The 17,744-nt window shown below is 39.6% G+C and overlaps 1 protein-coding gene across 2 annotated transcripts in view; it reads left to right on the top strand.

Annotated features, from left to right (window-relative positions):
- Window positions 1-17,744, top strand: part of LOC149072889 (uncharacterized) — a 31,626-nt gene that overhangs the window by 6,216 nt on the left and 7,666 nt on the right. Inside the window, exons 2-3 of one of the 2 annotated variants that reach the window (XM_089246312.1) lie at window positions 1,852-1,993; window positions 17,292-17,380. In XM_089246312.1, the coding sequence (XP_089102438.1) occupies window positions 17,319-17,380 (62 nt within the window). In that variant the 5' untranslated portion in view covers window positions 1,852-1,993; window positions 17,292-17,318. The remainder of the gene's footprint in view (window positions 1-1,851; window positions 1,994-17,291; window positions 17,381-17,744) is intronic. The other variant, XM_089246311.1, reaches the window with a different exon arrangement.

Raw genomic sequence — 17,744 nt, 5'->3', positions numbered from 1 at the left:
ACCTTAATTCAATCCACCGTACAAGTGAAAGAAATGCTAACGATGTAGATTACAACTCAAAAATGTATCAGAAAGAAAAGGTACCCAAAATGACTAGTTCACCAAAAATAAGGTAACTGAGTAACATCAGCCATGCTAAGTTCTGTAAAAATATAAAATTTAATTTTTTTTAAATTTATAAATTCAATATCAAGTGAAACATACTTGTAGGTATCGCGGGGGGGGGGGGCTTAGTTCCTTCAAATGTCTTAATCCGGCCCTGCGAGTTATATTAAAGTTTGAAAGTACTTCGAAAGAAACTGTTGCTCATTTGGACGCGATTGCCTCTTCACACCCGACATCGATTTTTTCAAGACGTTTTCACTTCAAAATGAAGTTTGCTCTGAAGTTGGCTTCTCTGCAACTAAGAAGGGGATGGTGGGGGAGAGACAGAGAATTAGAATGGATGATCATACGAACTTCGAAGCTATACATGGGGGTGGAACGTCAATAAAGAGAGAGCGCTTGAAATCGCGCCTTGTTATTTGAAGTTGTAGATGGGACGGCAGTAAAACGGTATATAGCCGTTGTTAGACTTGCGCTAATGATGTGCAACTTGAAGTGCGAGCCCAACACTTCCAAGAATGAAGGCCCATCCAGGCCCGCAAGCGAGAACGGAAGTGGCCATTCAGGCATATGAACGTTGCCTTCCAGAAACAAAAGTGGTGCGCCAGGCATGAAAACAAGAAATTGTTTGTCTAGGCACAGAGTGGTGCGCCAGGCAAGAACGGGAGTGGCTGTTTAGAGCTACGAAAGCGGTTGTCTCGGCTTTTCAAACTGTTATGCAGTTTTCTAAAACCGTAAACATAGCAAAAAGGAGTGTTTCATTTTTTTTTTATTGGTTACCGTGGGGCTTCGTTTCTTTGAAAGATTCTCCAATGGCTTCTTGAAACAAAAAATTTAAACGGATGTACCATGCCTCAAATTTTGAGAGCAACTTATACTCACCATGTCCACTTGACTATGCCAACAAGTTCGTAGAGAACATTATATTTTTATTTCGAATAACAAAGCCCCCACGGGAATCAGTATAAATAGCCCACTGTTAAATATTATTTTGGTTCCCGTGATGTTTCGTATACAGTCAAACCTCGTTAATGAGTCACTCTTCGGAGACCAAAAATATGACCTCGTAAGTGCCGTTACTCGTTAAACGGAGTAAGCCATGGCCACGTTGATTCCTGTCTCCCTATTCATGCTGTTGCATTCATGCAGAAAAAAAAAATTTATTCAAACGAGTTGTCATGAAAACTGATTACTCGAGTTTTTCCTAACTTGCTACGTGTTTACGCATTTGAATAACAAAATATGAGTTTTTCCGATTTTTAAAAATTCGCATTCATCAATTTTTCCGTATGTTTATGGAAACCAAAGTAGCGGCGTCTTATATATGGCAATTTAATTCTTTTGAAACATGAATGAAAATATTCTTAGAGTTGAACAAATTCTCACTGAAAAAGACGTGAGTTTTGTTAGTATGGAATTGGTAATTGAAGCGATCCTTTTTTCCAAAGAAGATAGAAATTCGAAATCTGTTGTGCTTTCCAGTTCCAATGAAAATTTTAATAGGTCGATTTTTCAGTTTCCTCCACTATAACGCTGCTTTGTCTTTGAAGGTGTGAACAAACTTTTTTGACGTGGAAGCGTCTTTAAAATCGATGCCGGGTGTGGGGAGGCAAACGCGTCCAAATGAGCGACAGTTTTTGTTGAAGTAATTTCAAATTTCAATAACTCCATCAAAAATAGACAGTGCTGAAATGTTGGTCTCGTTTCAAAAAGAAGAAAATTTGTGATACGTATTTTATATTTCAGGCAGCCTGACTTCAGCAACTGCGTACGTGCAAAATGAAACAGATTTTCCGAGTTTTCGGATTCAACAAGTGTCTAAATGGGATCATATCTCAGAAAATCTGGAATCTTATCCAATTCCAGTGAACCAAGTGTTTTGAAAAATGTATGTGCTATACTTCATTTTGAGGATTGAGTTTGTATATCTTAAATACTTGAAAAGATACAAGGCTGTAAATTTAGTGTGAACATTTCCTGAACTTTTCAAAATGTTGCAATATGAGTACGAAGTACAACTAAAATAAGAAAAATAGGGCACGAATGCGTAGAACAAAATGACAGAGAATTACATCAAAAAGTCGGGCCCGAACCCAAAATCAACGCGCAGTACTTCCGCGAATATAGGCAACGCAAGCACGCTCTGACAATTCTGGCGGCATCTGACGACACTGAATCAATTAGTATGACTGGATTCCGTCGCTGATGAAATGGATAGTTCAACGGAGGTCGACAGACCCATTGGACCAACTTGGCATTCCCAATACTGCGGCGGGGCTGGAAATTGGACTTGCAGCAGGGCTCATCACTTTAAAAAGTTGGAGAACGTTCGTTAAAATTTCACAAGAAACCGAGTCCCACGAAAACCAATGAAATGCAGAAAATTTAAAAATTAAGCAAGGCCCCAATAAAACATTTTTCCCGCAACTCTCATTCTAAACTGCACAGTCATGCTTTCTCAGGCCTCCATTTTCGTTCGCATACCTGGATGACCACTTTTGTTCTCGGGCCTTCATTGCCGTTTGCGGGCATAGACGACCACTTTTGTGGGCTTGTGCAATATTCGCATTCGTTCCGATACTTAGAAATAGACTGGCACTACAACTTCAGTATGCACTTTGCGCATCGAACAACGACAATTTCAAATAGTTTAGCACCATTTCATGCACTCTTGTACTCCTTTCTAAACACATTCTACTCAATTACCCTATTAGTTTCAAAGTTCGTATCCTCATCCATTCCTGTTCTCTGTCTCTCCTCCACCATTCTCCCCTCCTTAGTAGCCGAGGAGCCAACTTCAGATCGATCTTCATTTCGATATGGATTCCGAACCTTCACTTATGTGAAAGTAGCTGAAACCCGCGGCTTCGCACGCGTGGATTTGGTAATTTGAAAATTACTCGGCGATGATTCCCTCATATAATATTTGAACACCTCATGACCCCTCTGGCGGATGAACTTTCAGAAATCCCGTCTTAGTGGCAGTGCCGTCTTAACGCATGGGCCCACCCGGGCACGCCCCGGGGGCCTCAAGAGAAGAGGGGCCTCACAAAAATGAGATCTGGTTGAAATTTCCTAGAATTTACCTGTTAGGGCCTCAGAAAAACTACTTGGCCCGGGGGCCCATGATGCTCTTAAGACGGCCCTGCTTAGTGGGTATGTACATTATAAAATATAATACTAACTAAATTTCATATTTATGGCTTCAGCGATTTCAACTAAGTGATGATTGTTCTATAACCTTTGAACCCCCCCCCCCCGAGGGAGGGGGGGGGTTTGAATTTTGGAAAATCCTTTCTCTGTGAGTCTATACATTATAATACAAAAATACTGACCATGAAACAAAACTTTTTACCAAATTTCATATTTATAGCTTCAGCGGTTTTGGCTCGGCAATGATGAATCAGTCAGTCAGGACATGTTATTATATATATATAGATTTTGTTCTCACATAATCCCCCTATCAAAGCATTTACAGTACGAAAAATTTAATTTAATTTAATCATTTGATCATATACTTTTGTCGCACCACGGTCATTTTCTGCACACGAGGGCTAATTAGAATAAGACCTACAATATGGCGATTCCAAACGGCAGCCTCGTTTTTTTTATAATAACCGAGAGGTTGGTGCGCTAACCCCTCGATGTGGGACTCCCTGCAGTAGCAATATTTTTGTGTAGTTATGTCGCCGTTTCTGTTGTACCCTCTGTCAGAAAAGCTTCTGACAAGGACGAACGGGGTATCGAACTCGCGACACCTCTAAACATCCTTTGGTACTTAAGGAGAGTATCTTATCAACCTGTCCTACCGCGCTCTAATTCAATTTATTATATACGACTGACGTCTGGTTTTTGCTATATAAATACAGATCTATAGCCTCCCACAGCAGGGCTTAGCACTACATAGCGGCAGCGCCAAACTGAAGCCCCACCCTACACGCAAGTGGAAAATACCCAACAGTAGGGTAAAAATTTCAGTTTCATGACGTTAAGACTGACTAAGAGGGGGTTTTGGAAATTCGACCCCTAAGGGTGTCATGGGGGGGGGGGGGTTCAAAGGTAACGTAGAAATTACGCTGAACCGAAACCGCTTACGATTCATGAAATTTATCTGAAGTTTTATTTCATGACGTAGAAAAGAAGGGGTTTCCGAAATTCGACCCTTAGGGGGTTATAAGGGGGATTCAATTGGGGGGGTCATATATAGAAATCACGCCGAACCGAAACCACTGAAGCTATAATTATGAAATTTGGTCAGCATTTTTGTGCACTGAGAAGGGATTTTTTATTTATTCGTCAAAGAGAGAGAGAGAGAGAGAGTTATATATAATATATACTGATTTATTTTTATCATTTAACAATATTTATAATTATTTTTTTTCAGATTTACTGTTTTTCATTATTTTCCTCGAGCGGCCGCGGAGCCCCTGGAGAGTGCACTTGGAGCCCAAGTGTTCCGCGGAACACCGGTTGAGAACCACTAGCGTATACTTTACATTAACAACCCTACTGTGAAATCCTAATACTGTTTTGGGCAAGTGGGAACACGAGAGACGAACGGAGATAATATCTGAAAAAAGGACATGTTACGATTCCGGGCCTGTTGTGATTTCTAAATGTGTTATAGGGCGTCAATAGCTGCTCCAATTATTTTATGTGTGGGTCCGTCCATTTCTGAAAAAGACGGAAGCTCTCTGCTATTTTAAAGTCAATCCATATAATACCTAATATATTTCCCTCACTCATCAGCACCCCTTACTTGATGGCCTTACTTACCCCTTTTCCTATGGAGAATAACTACGTAATACCAACACCCCCTATAGATAAGATCCCATTTTTATCCTTTTCGTCTAACCACCTGCAAGTGATTGAGAGAGGAAGTTTTATGGTGTATGCTGCCCAATTCTGTGCACGTGAATCTCTTCCCTGGGAAAATTTGTCGTTCACAACTGACCCCCCCCCCCAGTAAGATTTATAAACAATTCTACAGGAAAATAAAAGAGCGATCGCGGGATGGGGGGTTGCTTTTTCATTTTCAAGTGGAATGACCACTGACCACGATTGGCCTTTCAATCTGAATGGCTTTAAATGCCAAAAACAAAACAGAAAAAAACCGATGTACAAGTGGGAAAAAATCACTTTGTAGTGTTGCAGCTACAAATCTCACACAAACATTCAGACGCGGCTTAAAATTCTCGAATGCGTATTCCGTGTTAGTATACGGGTATGAATTATTATATTCATCAGAAGTGATCAAGAGTGATGTGTAAGCATGTGATCACAGCAGAATTGGAACGAAGCCATCTTAGTGCTGCATACGTAAGTTGTAATTCAAACTATACAAATAGTAAGGTATTCTTTTTTTCCCTTTACTAACTGTGGGAAAATAAGAGAAAATAAAATTTCATATTAATTTAATCCGCAACAGGAAAAATATGAAATCGCATAAGTTTTTCGGAGCCTGGCTAATAAATGAAATGCAATGAAATTTGGGACCTGGTGCCAAGGCCGCTACCAAGAGGCATATTTCGCCAATGCACCGCTATTCCGCGATTACACGATTGTTTTCGTAATTTTTTTCACACAACCAATCACGTTGCTTCAGCCTGTACGATGATTTGCGCAACTCTACTATATCTTCATTTTCGTATCTGATCGCGGAACAATGATAAAACAAGGTTGACATTTCCACCGATGTTCCGCGAGGCATTTCAAATGTGCAATCGCACTATTTTCAATGTTATAAAAACGATTTTATTTTTTAAACCAGCAAATTTATACATTGAAAGCAAACTTAAATATTCAAACAGTTAAAGGAGGATAACGATTTCAAATTTCTGAAAATGTGATAGAAAATCCTTACAAATTTTAGTAAAAAATTTCTCCAATTTATCAATGCATTTTTCGATAGCAATTCGGCTAAAAATAAACCGATAAATATTATAGTATGAAAAAATATATCGTGAATGTTAATAATCGTAAACAACTATGAAGTATTTAAATATCAGAACTTCAGAAGATTAAAGATATGCTAGAAGGAATTAAATTTTTTAGAGCATTCCCCAGTAGCACATCTATATATAGAACGACGTAGAGATTTCGATACCATTCGACGTCGTTTACCGATGTCGTTCTAATGGTCAATATGTTTGGTAAAAATGGCATATATTGTCTGTATAGTTCGATGTAGCGAATCCGACGTCGAACTATATCTGACCCGACACCGTTCGATGTAAAAAGCCATACATATGTCGACGTAGTTTGACGTTAATATATTATAAAAATATAATACAGGGTGTTTCACGAAGGGCCCCTAACTTTGAAAATAAATAACTCGGAAACGGTGATAGATAGAAGCACGAAACCAGCGGTATGTTTATTAAAAAAACCGTAAGAATCTGATACAGAAATCTCAAATTTTTAGTTACAAATTGCGTTGATAGATCGCGCCACAAGCGGCGTTACTATAAGTCGACTAGACTGTACATAGTGGGTAATGTAAGCAGCCCTCGTTGCATTCACATGAAAAGCGATTCAAAATGCGCACCTTTCACACAACGCACATGTCGCAAACGAAGAGTGAAGTTGTCAGTGACTCTCCGTAATGTGTCACCGGAAATCAACACACAAGCTTGACAAATAGCCTCCTCCAGCTCGTCGAGTGTTAAAGGATTGTTGCCTTTCCCTTAACTGTCGAACAGTTCAACGCAATAACTCTATCATCGAAGTATTCGTCCAGAAAGTCAAAAACGGCTTGTGTACGGTGTGGGCGTGTCCCGAGCCCCATCTTGTATGAACCACGTCGTGCCTGGTCGATCGTCCAACGCTTGTTGAGTGGCGACAAATTGCTTCAAAAGTGCAATATACCCAAGGGCGTAGCCAAGGGGGGGGGGACTTGGGGGTCTGGTCCCCCCCCGAAATGTGAGAAAATGACCGAAAAAAGGGAAAAAGATGGCCAAATCTATTGTTCTGTCACTTTGGTCCCCCCCCGAAATGAAAGTGGTCCCCCCCCCGAACGAAATTTCTGGCTACGCCCCTGAATATACCGGTCAGTCGTCAACGTTTCTACGGCTAGAAAAAGGGTCCAGTGATGCCTTTGCAGGAGATTGCAGCCCGAACGGTAAGTTTTGGGCAATGGAGTGGTCGTACGTGAGACAAATGTAGGCTTTCGGTACCCCAAAATCGCCAATTGTGTCTGTTAACGACACCATCCAGATGAAAATGCGCCTCGTCTGTAAGCAATATTCGGGCAACATGAAAACCAGAACCATCAATCACGCTGAGCAGCATCTCATTAGCGAAATCCTCTCGTCGTTCAGCTCGAACTGGTATGGCGTGTTGGCATTGAATCTTGTACGGAAACATGTGTAATGTCTTCCGCAGGATTCTGTACGGTCTGGATGGCGTGATTCCGGATTCAGCTGCAAGTCTGCGGACAGATTTATTCGGATGACGCTCAATAACTGCAGCAGGTGTCGTTGCATTTTCAGGTGTAACGACGGAGTGGGTGGGACCCACATTTCCGACTAATGCATCGTCTACGCTGCCTGTCTTGAAATTTTTTGGGTGCCTCACGAATTGTTTTCCCATCTGGGCCTTTTGCGACTTGAAAATCGCGTTTGAAAACTCCATGTGGCAGTAGAGCTGTGATGTAATCGGCGGTACTCCAACACAACACACGTTCCTCCATGGAATACAGCACTTCCGGAATTTCTTTCACTATACGGTAATAGCGGTCACGTTTCAACGGCGAAATCTTCGACGACTGATCGTTCTCGTCGTCTGAGCTTTTTTTATAAGGATCTGTAATGCCACCGCCGGCGCCATCTGTCAGTGTAATTTGTAACTAAAATTTTGAGATTTCTGTATCAGATTCTTACGGTTTTTTTAACAAACATACCACTAGTTTCATGCTTCTATCACCGTTTCCAAGTTATTTATTTTCAAAGTTAGGGGTCCTTCGTGAAACACCCTGTATATATTATTATTGGTCTTAATACATTTTCTACATATTTTTTGTTATAATATTTAATTGATTTATTATACACTAAAGTTTTAGGATTCGGCAAAATATAAATACATTAAAATTCGGTACAAACTAAAATATTCAAACAGCTAAAGGGGCGGATCACGAAAATCGTGGAAAATTTAGTAAAATATTTCTCCAATTTATCAATGCATTTTTCGATAGCAAATCGACTAAAAATAAACATAAAAATCATAGTATATAAAAAATATATATTATGCACGTTAATTAGTCGTAAAAATCTATAAAATATTTAAAAATCGGAACTTTTTAGGAAAAGAAAAGACAACTACGTTTTTTATAACATTATTTGCTAATTTCTTCTACATTGCTTTTGTTATAATGTTTAACTGATTTAAATTACTTGTAAGTTAAGAGTGCGCAAAATATATTGTATCAGCAAAGAGAATTAAAATGTTTAAATCATTTTCCGGCGAGGAGTGGAAAAAAAAGGCAAATTTCACGAGCTGGATTCGAACCTTGGTCAACAGTTCGATACACTATCACCTACGCTAATTCGATATTGAAGGAACCCAGCATACGAGGTAATTTTGAAGAAAATAATTTTTTTTATAATAGAAGGTAGCTATATGTTTCAACTATAGAATTGATAATGATCATTCCAAATAATACAAGTAAACGCGAATTATTCGCAACTCGAAGGAGCCTCACGGATCATTTTCTCTTGGGGCTCCGCGTCCGATAATGGTATCCCCGGAATTGACCTGAGGGACCTCAAATACTTTATTTTGGGCTTTTGAAATCAATTTATCTTAATGTAATAATGCAATTATTAACTCTGATTGAAACAGTAGACGAATTAAGAGCAACCAATTTTTCAGCTAGTTTTTGGACCCTTAATACCTTAGTTTTTAGTTATACATGCATTTCCTTCCATAAATTATGAATGCCAAGGGCGTAGCGGGGGGGGGGGGGGGACTTGAGGGTCTGGTCTCCCCCCGAAATGTGAGAAAATGGCCGAAAAAAGGGAAAAAGATTACCAAATCTATTGTTCTATCACTTTGTTTCCCTCCCCCCCGAACGAAATTTCTGGCAACGGCCCTGATAAATGCATATAAATATGAATATAAATCCAATTATACAGGACTTTACTCGCATAAGGCTTTACACCTGTCACAAAGACAGACAATAAAAAAAGAAAACAGCCAAGTAGACGGCTGGGACCAGTAATTCACAAACTTGGGGCAGAAGTGAGTTAGTTATTCATGACCTACCGGTAAGAACTAAGGGATTTTTTTTCAGGGATTTTTCATTCATGCGTAACTCTATTTGGGGGTTTTAGGGATTTTTTACGAAGTTACGGAAACCTGAAGCCTGGTTTCCGGCCAGAAGATTACAATACTGCTAAAAATCGGAAGACTTCCGGAAAATCAGAAGTATTGGCACCTATGACAGATATCCTATTTCAGATATCTTAAATTTCTTATGTAAAAAAAAGTCATTATATTAATAGATAGCGAAAGGTTCCATGCTGGGCAGGGGCAGCTTGGGTGCTAAATCAAGAAAAAAGAGGAGAATTATAGCAGGAAAAACTTGGAAAAAATGTTTTGTCTGTCAGAGGCACCAACATAAAGATAACATTGAGGGGGAATGAAAGTTGTCAATCATCCCGTATATATGGAACTCGAGCGTTGCATTTTATATTCATTAATTATTGGGGATGCTCAGCCTCCTCACAGAATTTATTGGTGGGGGGGAGGGGTCCCCTCCCAATAATTTCTGAAAAAAAAATGCAATGCATCTTCCCTCTTCTGCGTACGCGCTTGAGTCCCGTATATACGGGACGACCAGCAACTTTCAGCCCCTCCAAATGTTTTCTTCATGTTAGCGCCTCTGCCTCCCTATAGTTCCTCAGTTCCCTCTGATACACAGACAGTGCTTATCAGTAAAATTCAAACTATAAATTATTCGCAGGAAAAAACAATTTTTTTGTGCATTTTATCTAGCCGAGGAATAATACAGCGGCGGGTTCTCAGGGTCATTTTAAAGCTTATAAGCCAGAGGAGCGCCGAAACGGTGTCACACTGTTGGCAATTTTGTCAAGGAGTCGTCTCTGATGCTGGGACCCCACATCTTGGCTAGCTTCTTTCACTGAATCCCAGACCTGGATTTTACGCGCCTCCTCCCTCCTCCAAATGTAAATACTGTGTTTAGTGCAAAATAAAAACTAAATTTTCTATTCCTTGGAACAAGCGCCACGTCTTAGCATAACTCTCGCTACTGCACCTTACACATTAGGAGAAAATTTATCATACAAATAATTAGCCTTTTCGCCATGACATGCAATTTACTTGATTATTTGAATTCACTTGGGGAGGGGAGAAAATCCTGCCCCTCCCAAATTTGGGGCTGTCAGGGCTCCAGCCCGGGAGCCCAGTTTTTCACCTTACAAATTCACTATGCAATGGCCCAGGATGGTCTGGGGGTCCTTTTTTACCATTTATTTCTGATCATCTGGAGAAGAGCAACGGTCCCCTTTGTCCCTTTTCCGCGTACGATTCTGGAGCAAGTAATTCCTGAAGAAATGTGCCGTGAGATCAGTCAGGGAGGGACAGGGTGCCGTTATATATACGGCATTTCTGAGATAGAATTCCTAGCAAGAATTTTTTTTTTTTTAGGAAGGAGTTGCTGAATCAAATATTCATTGTCAGGCATAGGTGGTGTATTAATTTCTTTAATAACGTACTTGTTCTAATTAATTTGTGAGATAATTTTGTGATAAAAAAATTATTTCGAGACATCACATCTATATCCACATAAAACTTGAAGCACAAAATCAAGTCTATTTTTTAGTCATCTGAATGTTATACTGAATATAGTATTTTTTGTTTTCCTGGAACACAAATTTAATGCAGGGAACAATTTTGTTTTGCATAACAATGAATGATTGACTGTTCTCATACGCTCTGCAGTAAAACATTAATTTTTTTGCGTGTTTTCAGTTTTTTTTGGTCATGTTTTATGTCATCAACACTCGAATACATTAAATTACCATTTAGGCGTTTCAGGGAATTAAACTGATGGCTCTAGGAAAGGGGGGATTCCTTCGTGCCTTTATGACGAGCTGCCCCTGGTAGAAGTATATTTAACGCGATGAAGGACTGTAATTATCAATTATCGCGGAATTTTAGTAATTCCGCTGGTGTGCATAGGGATATCTGACGTTTCCAAAATTCATGAAAAAAAAAGATTAAACCAGGAAGCAATGCGTAAATAAAAGGATAAGTGAAAAAATTTTGACGTAAGCGAAAATCCATGATAACGGGATGTAGCCTATGTACAGTAGTTCTCTTAACAAGACCGACTCCCAAGATTTTTTCTTTTGGTAAAATTAAAGAGGGGGAAATGGTATACATTCCAATTAAGGGAAGTTTCCTTCCTTACCGCCGGATCACCGCACTATTGGTAACTCCACTGAGCTATAAGGAAAGTTGAGCTTACAGCTCAGTGGGTAACTCAAACGAGAGGGAAGTTTTTCAAGGGGGGGGGGGAATTGCTAGATTTCTTTTGTGATGTCCCTTTTCGTTTGATGCCCTAAGCATGTTTTTTTTAATGGCTAATATAGCCGTTATTCTTTAATGGCAGAAAGAAACGCCCGACTTTTTTCAGTGATAAAGAAAATGCGACCATTTGCATATATATATCCTCTTTTCCTCTATGAAATAAGTTAATGCCATACCTAATAACACTAAAAATGGTATTATAGGGGCTTTAAACTGAAAGTCTCCTTCAAAATCATTAATAGTTTAATGAGGGAAAACATTAAATTTTAATAAACAATTTCTAAAATATCTGCTGAGAAAGGAAATGGTGACTTTTGGAAAAATTGCGGCGCGGTGCGACCGCACCCCCAAGTCCGGCCCTGGCGACCAAAGGGTCCGTGGAATACAGAGGGAAGAACCTCCCTCAAACCAATAGAAATCTCGTCGTTCTTCCCTCCATTCTCGTTGACTTTCCATTTTATTGTTCCTGAAAGAAGACAGACAAAATTCCTAATCCCAAAGGGAAATGTTTTATGTTCTTTCATGGTCAAGTAGATGGTTAGCTATTTTCCCACTGCTTTTTCCCGCCCACTATCATCTGTGCATGGTTGTCTTTTTATCGGAACTTGCCAGCGTACCCAACAAAACCTAAAGTTGCTTTCCAGGCATTTTGAACCACCCCACTCAAAATTTCGTCCAGAAAGACGAATGTCAGCGCTCGTTATAGCTAAACAAAAAACCAAAAAGGAAAACGACCTACCCTAGGCAAGTCTCCCAGACCTCTTTTGCATTTTAAGAAAAAATGCTTCGTCGCGAGTTCGATACCCGATTCGTTCTTGTCAGAAACTTTCCTGACACAGGGGAACAACAGAAACTGTGACGTGACCACAAAAAAAGATTGCTAACGCAGGGAGTCCCACACCGAGGGGTTAGTGAACCAGCCCCTCGGTGAGTATAAAAAAAAGGCTGCCGTTCGGCAATTAATTATAGGTCTCGGTCTAATTATCCCTCGTATGGGGAAAATGACCGTGGTGCGACAAAAATGATCAATGATACATTTTATGTAGCTGGGAACACATTAGCGAATTTTCGGAGTCGCTTTGGGGTCGTTCAAGTATTACGTAAGCAAATTTTTAGCCATTTTTGACCCCCTCCCCCCCCCTTGTCAGCAAAATTTCGTCATTAGCTCTGCCCTTCTGAATCCTCATATTTTCATGAAGGGTGGTTGATGACGTAAGCATTATCCAAACCCCCCTCCTTCCCTTGTCATCAAAAGTCAGCAAATCCGAAACCCCCTCCCCATCGATGATGACGTAATACTTGAACGACCCCTTTACTGATGCTCCAAAGGGACGCTGAACGAATGTTTCGCATAGATGAAAACTTCTCTTGGCTCACCCCACCCTGCCCATAATATACAGCCGTGGTTCTCAACCTTTTTTTCTCAGAGTTTTTTTTAGTATATTATTTCCATGGCGAGCCCCGTATACAAGCCTTTTATTTATTTATCAGATTCACTGATTTATTTTATTGTCCTGCAGCAACCACGGAGCACTGGTTGAGAACCGCTGTTATACAGTATTTCTATAGAAATATAACAAATTAAAAAAAAATTCAATATTTATTTTTTAAAAATATATGGGGAGGGGGTTCTCGCCCTCTTTGCTACACCTGTGTGAGCACTGAAAATACTTCCGACGTCCCTGTTCATCTAGAATTCATTAGCCAATTTTCCACTCGTATCAGGCACATTTCGGGCGATCGAAATGCGGTAGCCACTGCATTTTTAAGAATTTCGGAAATTGAAATGCCTTCCAGTATCGATTTTGCCGAGATGGTTCGCACTCAGACTGAGGAAGAATTGTGATTACTTCGTGAAACGAGCTCAGGTCCCGATTTGAGTCTAATGACTTTAGGTTCTCCTGAAGTCACTCTACAGTGTGATGTTTCCAGTGGTTCAATTAGATCTTATGTACCGTCAACGTTTCGCCGCGATATTTTCGATGCCCTGCACAACCTCTCCCACCTTGGGGCCAAAACTACTGCTGAAATGGTTCGCAGACTATTCATCTGGAAGTTTTTAGAAAGGGACTACAAGGAGTGGTGTAAAACTTGCATTCCTTGCCATCGATCAAAAGTCGGTCGTCACACACATTCTCCTGTTGGTGCATTCGGATTACCTTCCGCAAGGTTCTCGCATGTCCATATTGTGGATCCACTTCCACCAAGTAAAAGAAATCGCTAAGTTGTGACCGATTCACCTGGTGGCCGGAAACTATTCCCGATCAAACTGCTAAAACTGCGGCATTTGCTTTACTCTCGAATTGGATTTCACGTTTTGGAGTTCCAGAACGCATTACTACGGACAGGGGTTCTCAGTTTGAATCTGAACTCTTCCGATCGCTTGCGAAGCTGCTGGGTGTGGACAGAGTGTGTACTACCGCTTACCACCCACAAAGCAATGGAGCCATCGAGAGATTCCACAGGGACCAGAAAGCTGCCATCATGTGTCACGCAACTGAAAGATGGGTTGACGTTCTTCCTACCATTCTACTCGGAATACGCCCAAATTTCAAGCCTGATTCTAGTGCTACGATGGCCGACGTGGTCTACGGAACATCTTTGAGGTTACCTGGAGACTTCTTCAAAGATTCCGATAAGCACATATCGAAATCCGATTATGTCCCGAACTTGCAAATATCTGTGTCAAATCTTTGTCCTTCGCCCAATCATTCCTCAAAAAACATTTTTGTGCACAAGGACTTGGCCACACACGTTTTTGTGAGGGTTGACACTATAAGGCTTTCGCTACAGCAGCCTTACCAAAGATCTTATGAAGTTTTGAGCAGGACTGATAATTTTTTCACTTTTGCGTATCTCAATAATGAATCTAAGTGCATTTCTATTCATCGTTTAAGACCTCCATTTTTGTTTAATTCCCTCGAGTGCAAAGAATCTAGTTTTTGCAAATCATCTCTATGTAATGCCCCAGCCCAACACCTCCTAGAGATAGGCCTCCGCAGTCAGCTTGTGACGTCAGTAAGTAGTCCATTTTCCCTCTAAATGTTCAGGGAAAACAAATTCCCTGCTTGTGACAGTATCATCGTGAAGAAAAGAAATGGTCGGGCTCAGAATTGGTGATTTCTATGCCCCACATCTAATCACTATGCGGTATTTGTGAGCCAATCAGGAAGATTCTACTCCAAAATAAGAAACTAAGTAGGATGCTGTTTTTCAAAATGTGGCAAACTTGCTAGGTAGTCTGAATGACGTTTATAGCAAACAGTGCAGAGGCCTATCTCTAGAAGGTGCTGCCCAGCCTCACCGCAGGGCTAAGGGTGTGAACACAGCGCGTCCATATTTCCGATTTATACCCGAATTTCAAGCTAAAAAAAGTTGAAATTCGGGTTTTTAACCAATCGGGGACGACGCGGATTTCCAGAACGGGAAATACGGACGCACTATGTTCAAATCCTTAGTCACGAGATTCGAACGAAAAGTTCGTTTTGTAACACCTTATCAAGCTTGAAGTCCTTCGGACTCGTGGGGAGTACTGTGGCGGCGCTGTCGGCAAGAGTGCGCAGGTGTTGGCGCTCCTAATACTGTAGTACAGTGGTTCTCAACCTTTTTTTGACTCACGGAGCCCTTTCAAGTAAATTATCGTGAGTCAGATTTATGTTATCTATGGATAAGTCACTGCTTCAATTTAAGTGCCAGTACATCCACTTTCTACGCCAGTGATACAACCAAAAACTAGTTCACCACTGAAAGATTGCTGTAAGTGCAGAACGTGAAGCCTTTTTGTACCAGCAAATCTGTTTCTTTGAAAAACAAGTGCCTAGCTCAAATTGTTTGAAGGATTATTCTACAAAAACTGAAATTACTCTGAAAGGAAAAAAAAACTTGATTTTTCTGTAGTTTGGCAAATTTTTCTAAAAAGAAATTTTTATAAAATTACATTATGGCAGTTGATTTCTCTTTCCTAAATACATCTTTGCATCTGCCAGCTGTTAAAACCTTTGTATGGATAGCAGAGAGAGTGACATCATCGTCGGACTACTCTATTACTCTCTACCTGAAGGGGTGACTTGGGTACACAACTTAGCATTCATCTTCATACATTATAAGTTACACAAATCACAATTATCCTTTTGCATAAACAAATACCCAAAAACTTCTCTCTCTGGTGGTGTAACTTTTAATAAAAAATGTTAATTCATAAGGGAGATAATACAAGTCCCTAGTCACCCCAGTTTAAGGTTAAGAATAAGAACTTTAAGGGCTTAATTTTTATGAGACACAAAAAAATTTAAAAAATCTTCAACTATAATGCTTGTTTAAATACCTTATGTTAAAACACATCTCTCAACCACATTTTTAAGTATTTCAAAATTTTTAGAGTTTACACTCATGCATAGGCGGAGATAGACTTGAAAGTCTGGGAGGGCATGATGATGATGTCAATTCATATATATGCAAATACATTATATCAGTCAGCTTTACCTTCGACTCTGGGGGGGGGGGGGGGCATTGCCCCCCCATATCTCAGCTCATGGTCCAAAAGTTGACCATAATGCACATACCACCACTCTAGACTATGTTCTGAGGTGCATGCAGGATCAAATTTATGGAAGGAGCACACAAAATTTGGGAAGGGAAAGCACTAGTATCTCCTCTATTGAAATTTTGAGTTACTAATCTTCTAAAAGCATTTTAAATTTACAGAAATTGATTAAGATAAAGTGCTAAGGTGTTTCCCCTTCTGATATTTTATCTTTTTTTAAATTATTTAAAAATGTTTTCAATTTCTGATGGTTTCGTGGGAGAGCACATGCCTCTATGCCCCCTTTGTGTACTCTTATGACCACGTCTTCACTGATTGTGATGAGGAAAGCACCAAATACAGTGTTCCTAAAATGAGCAATATTACCCTCTGCAGGAAGATAATAGTTACAGATACAATGTAGAATGCCACTCAGGAAAGGGGAGGTGATGTACAAGAAAGTTTTAAAAACTACTATGAACTACACAAACCATACATGTACTGCACTTTATTTGGTCATTTCCCCATCAGAATTGGTGGGCACATGGTCATAGGGATACCTAAGGGAAGGGGAAGCACACATGTGCTCTCCCACAAAACCATAAAAAATTGAAAGCATTTTTGAATAATATAAAAAATATATATATATCAAAACAAGACACCTTTGCACATCATTTTAAGCAATTTCTGTAAATTTAAAATGCTTTTAGAAGAGATTAGCAACTCAAAGTTTCATTAGAGGAGGTTCTTTGTGCTTCCCCCCTTCCCAAATCTTGTGTGCCCCCTTAGAAAATTTGATCTTACACATGCTTCAGAACAACAGTCCATAGTGGTGGTTTGTGCATCATACTTAACTTTTGGACATGAGTGTATGTGAACTATCAAGATTTAACAGTTTCATCAGAATATTGGAAATAAAACATCAAACATTATCAAAGTTTAATATTTTGTTAACTATTTTTAAGTTCAGAATTTTTAAATCAACAGCTTATCTGTGGTGTTTTAAATGGATCATTTTATTCTTTTCAAATCAAGAAAAGAAAAATCGAATGGTTGAACAGTAAGAGACAGAAATGAGTAAAAAAACTTTTTAGCTCAAACTCTTTTTTTTCAGAAATATGATGCTTGAAAAAGAAATGTAATGGAAATTAAAGTTTCGCAAACACTGTTATACTTTGATACATCTGCTGCTTCAGTTTTAGAGTAAGTAAAATGGAAGAGTATTAGTCCTTTGTCTGATACCAAACTTGATAAAGAAGAAACCAATGATATAAATCAATAACAAGTAGGGATAGACACAGGACCTAAGTTTTTTTGGAGGGGGAAAAACACACTGGTAGGTTGAAGAAAGGGAAGGTACATCTTTTCCAGACACATTTTGAGTTAATAACCTTTGAAAAGTAACATTACAAATTATTATAAATTAGTAAAAACAACATTTTAAGATGTTCGTTTAATGTTTCTAACTTTTTGATTGCTTTAGGGGCTTCTTATGTTCCGCACTGCATACACTTCTGACAAGGAAGAAGTAATGGTTGAACTGTAAAAGACAAAAATGAGTAAAAAA

This window comes from Pholcus phalangioides, unplaced genomic scaffold (assembly GCF_987345545.1).
Source record: "Pholcus phalangioides strain wild (caught in Gottingen) unplaced genomic scaffold, Ppha-v1.0 ptg000017l_1, whole genome shotgun sequence".
Taxonomy (NCBI): Eukaryota; Metazoa; Arthropoda; class Arachnida; order Araneae; family Pholcidae; genus Pholcus; species Pholcus phalangioides.
This window is presented reverse-complemented; position numbering and strand designations above follow the sequence as displayed.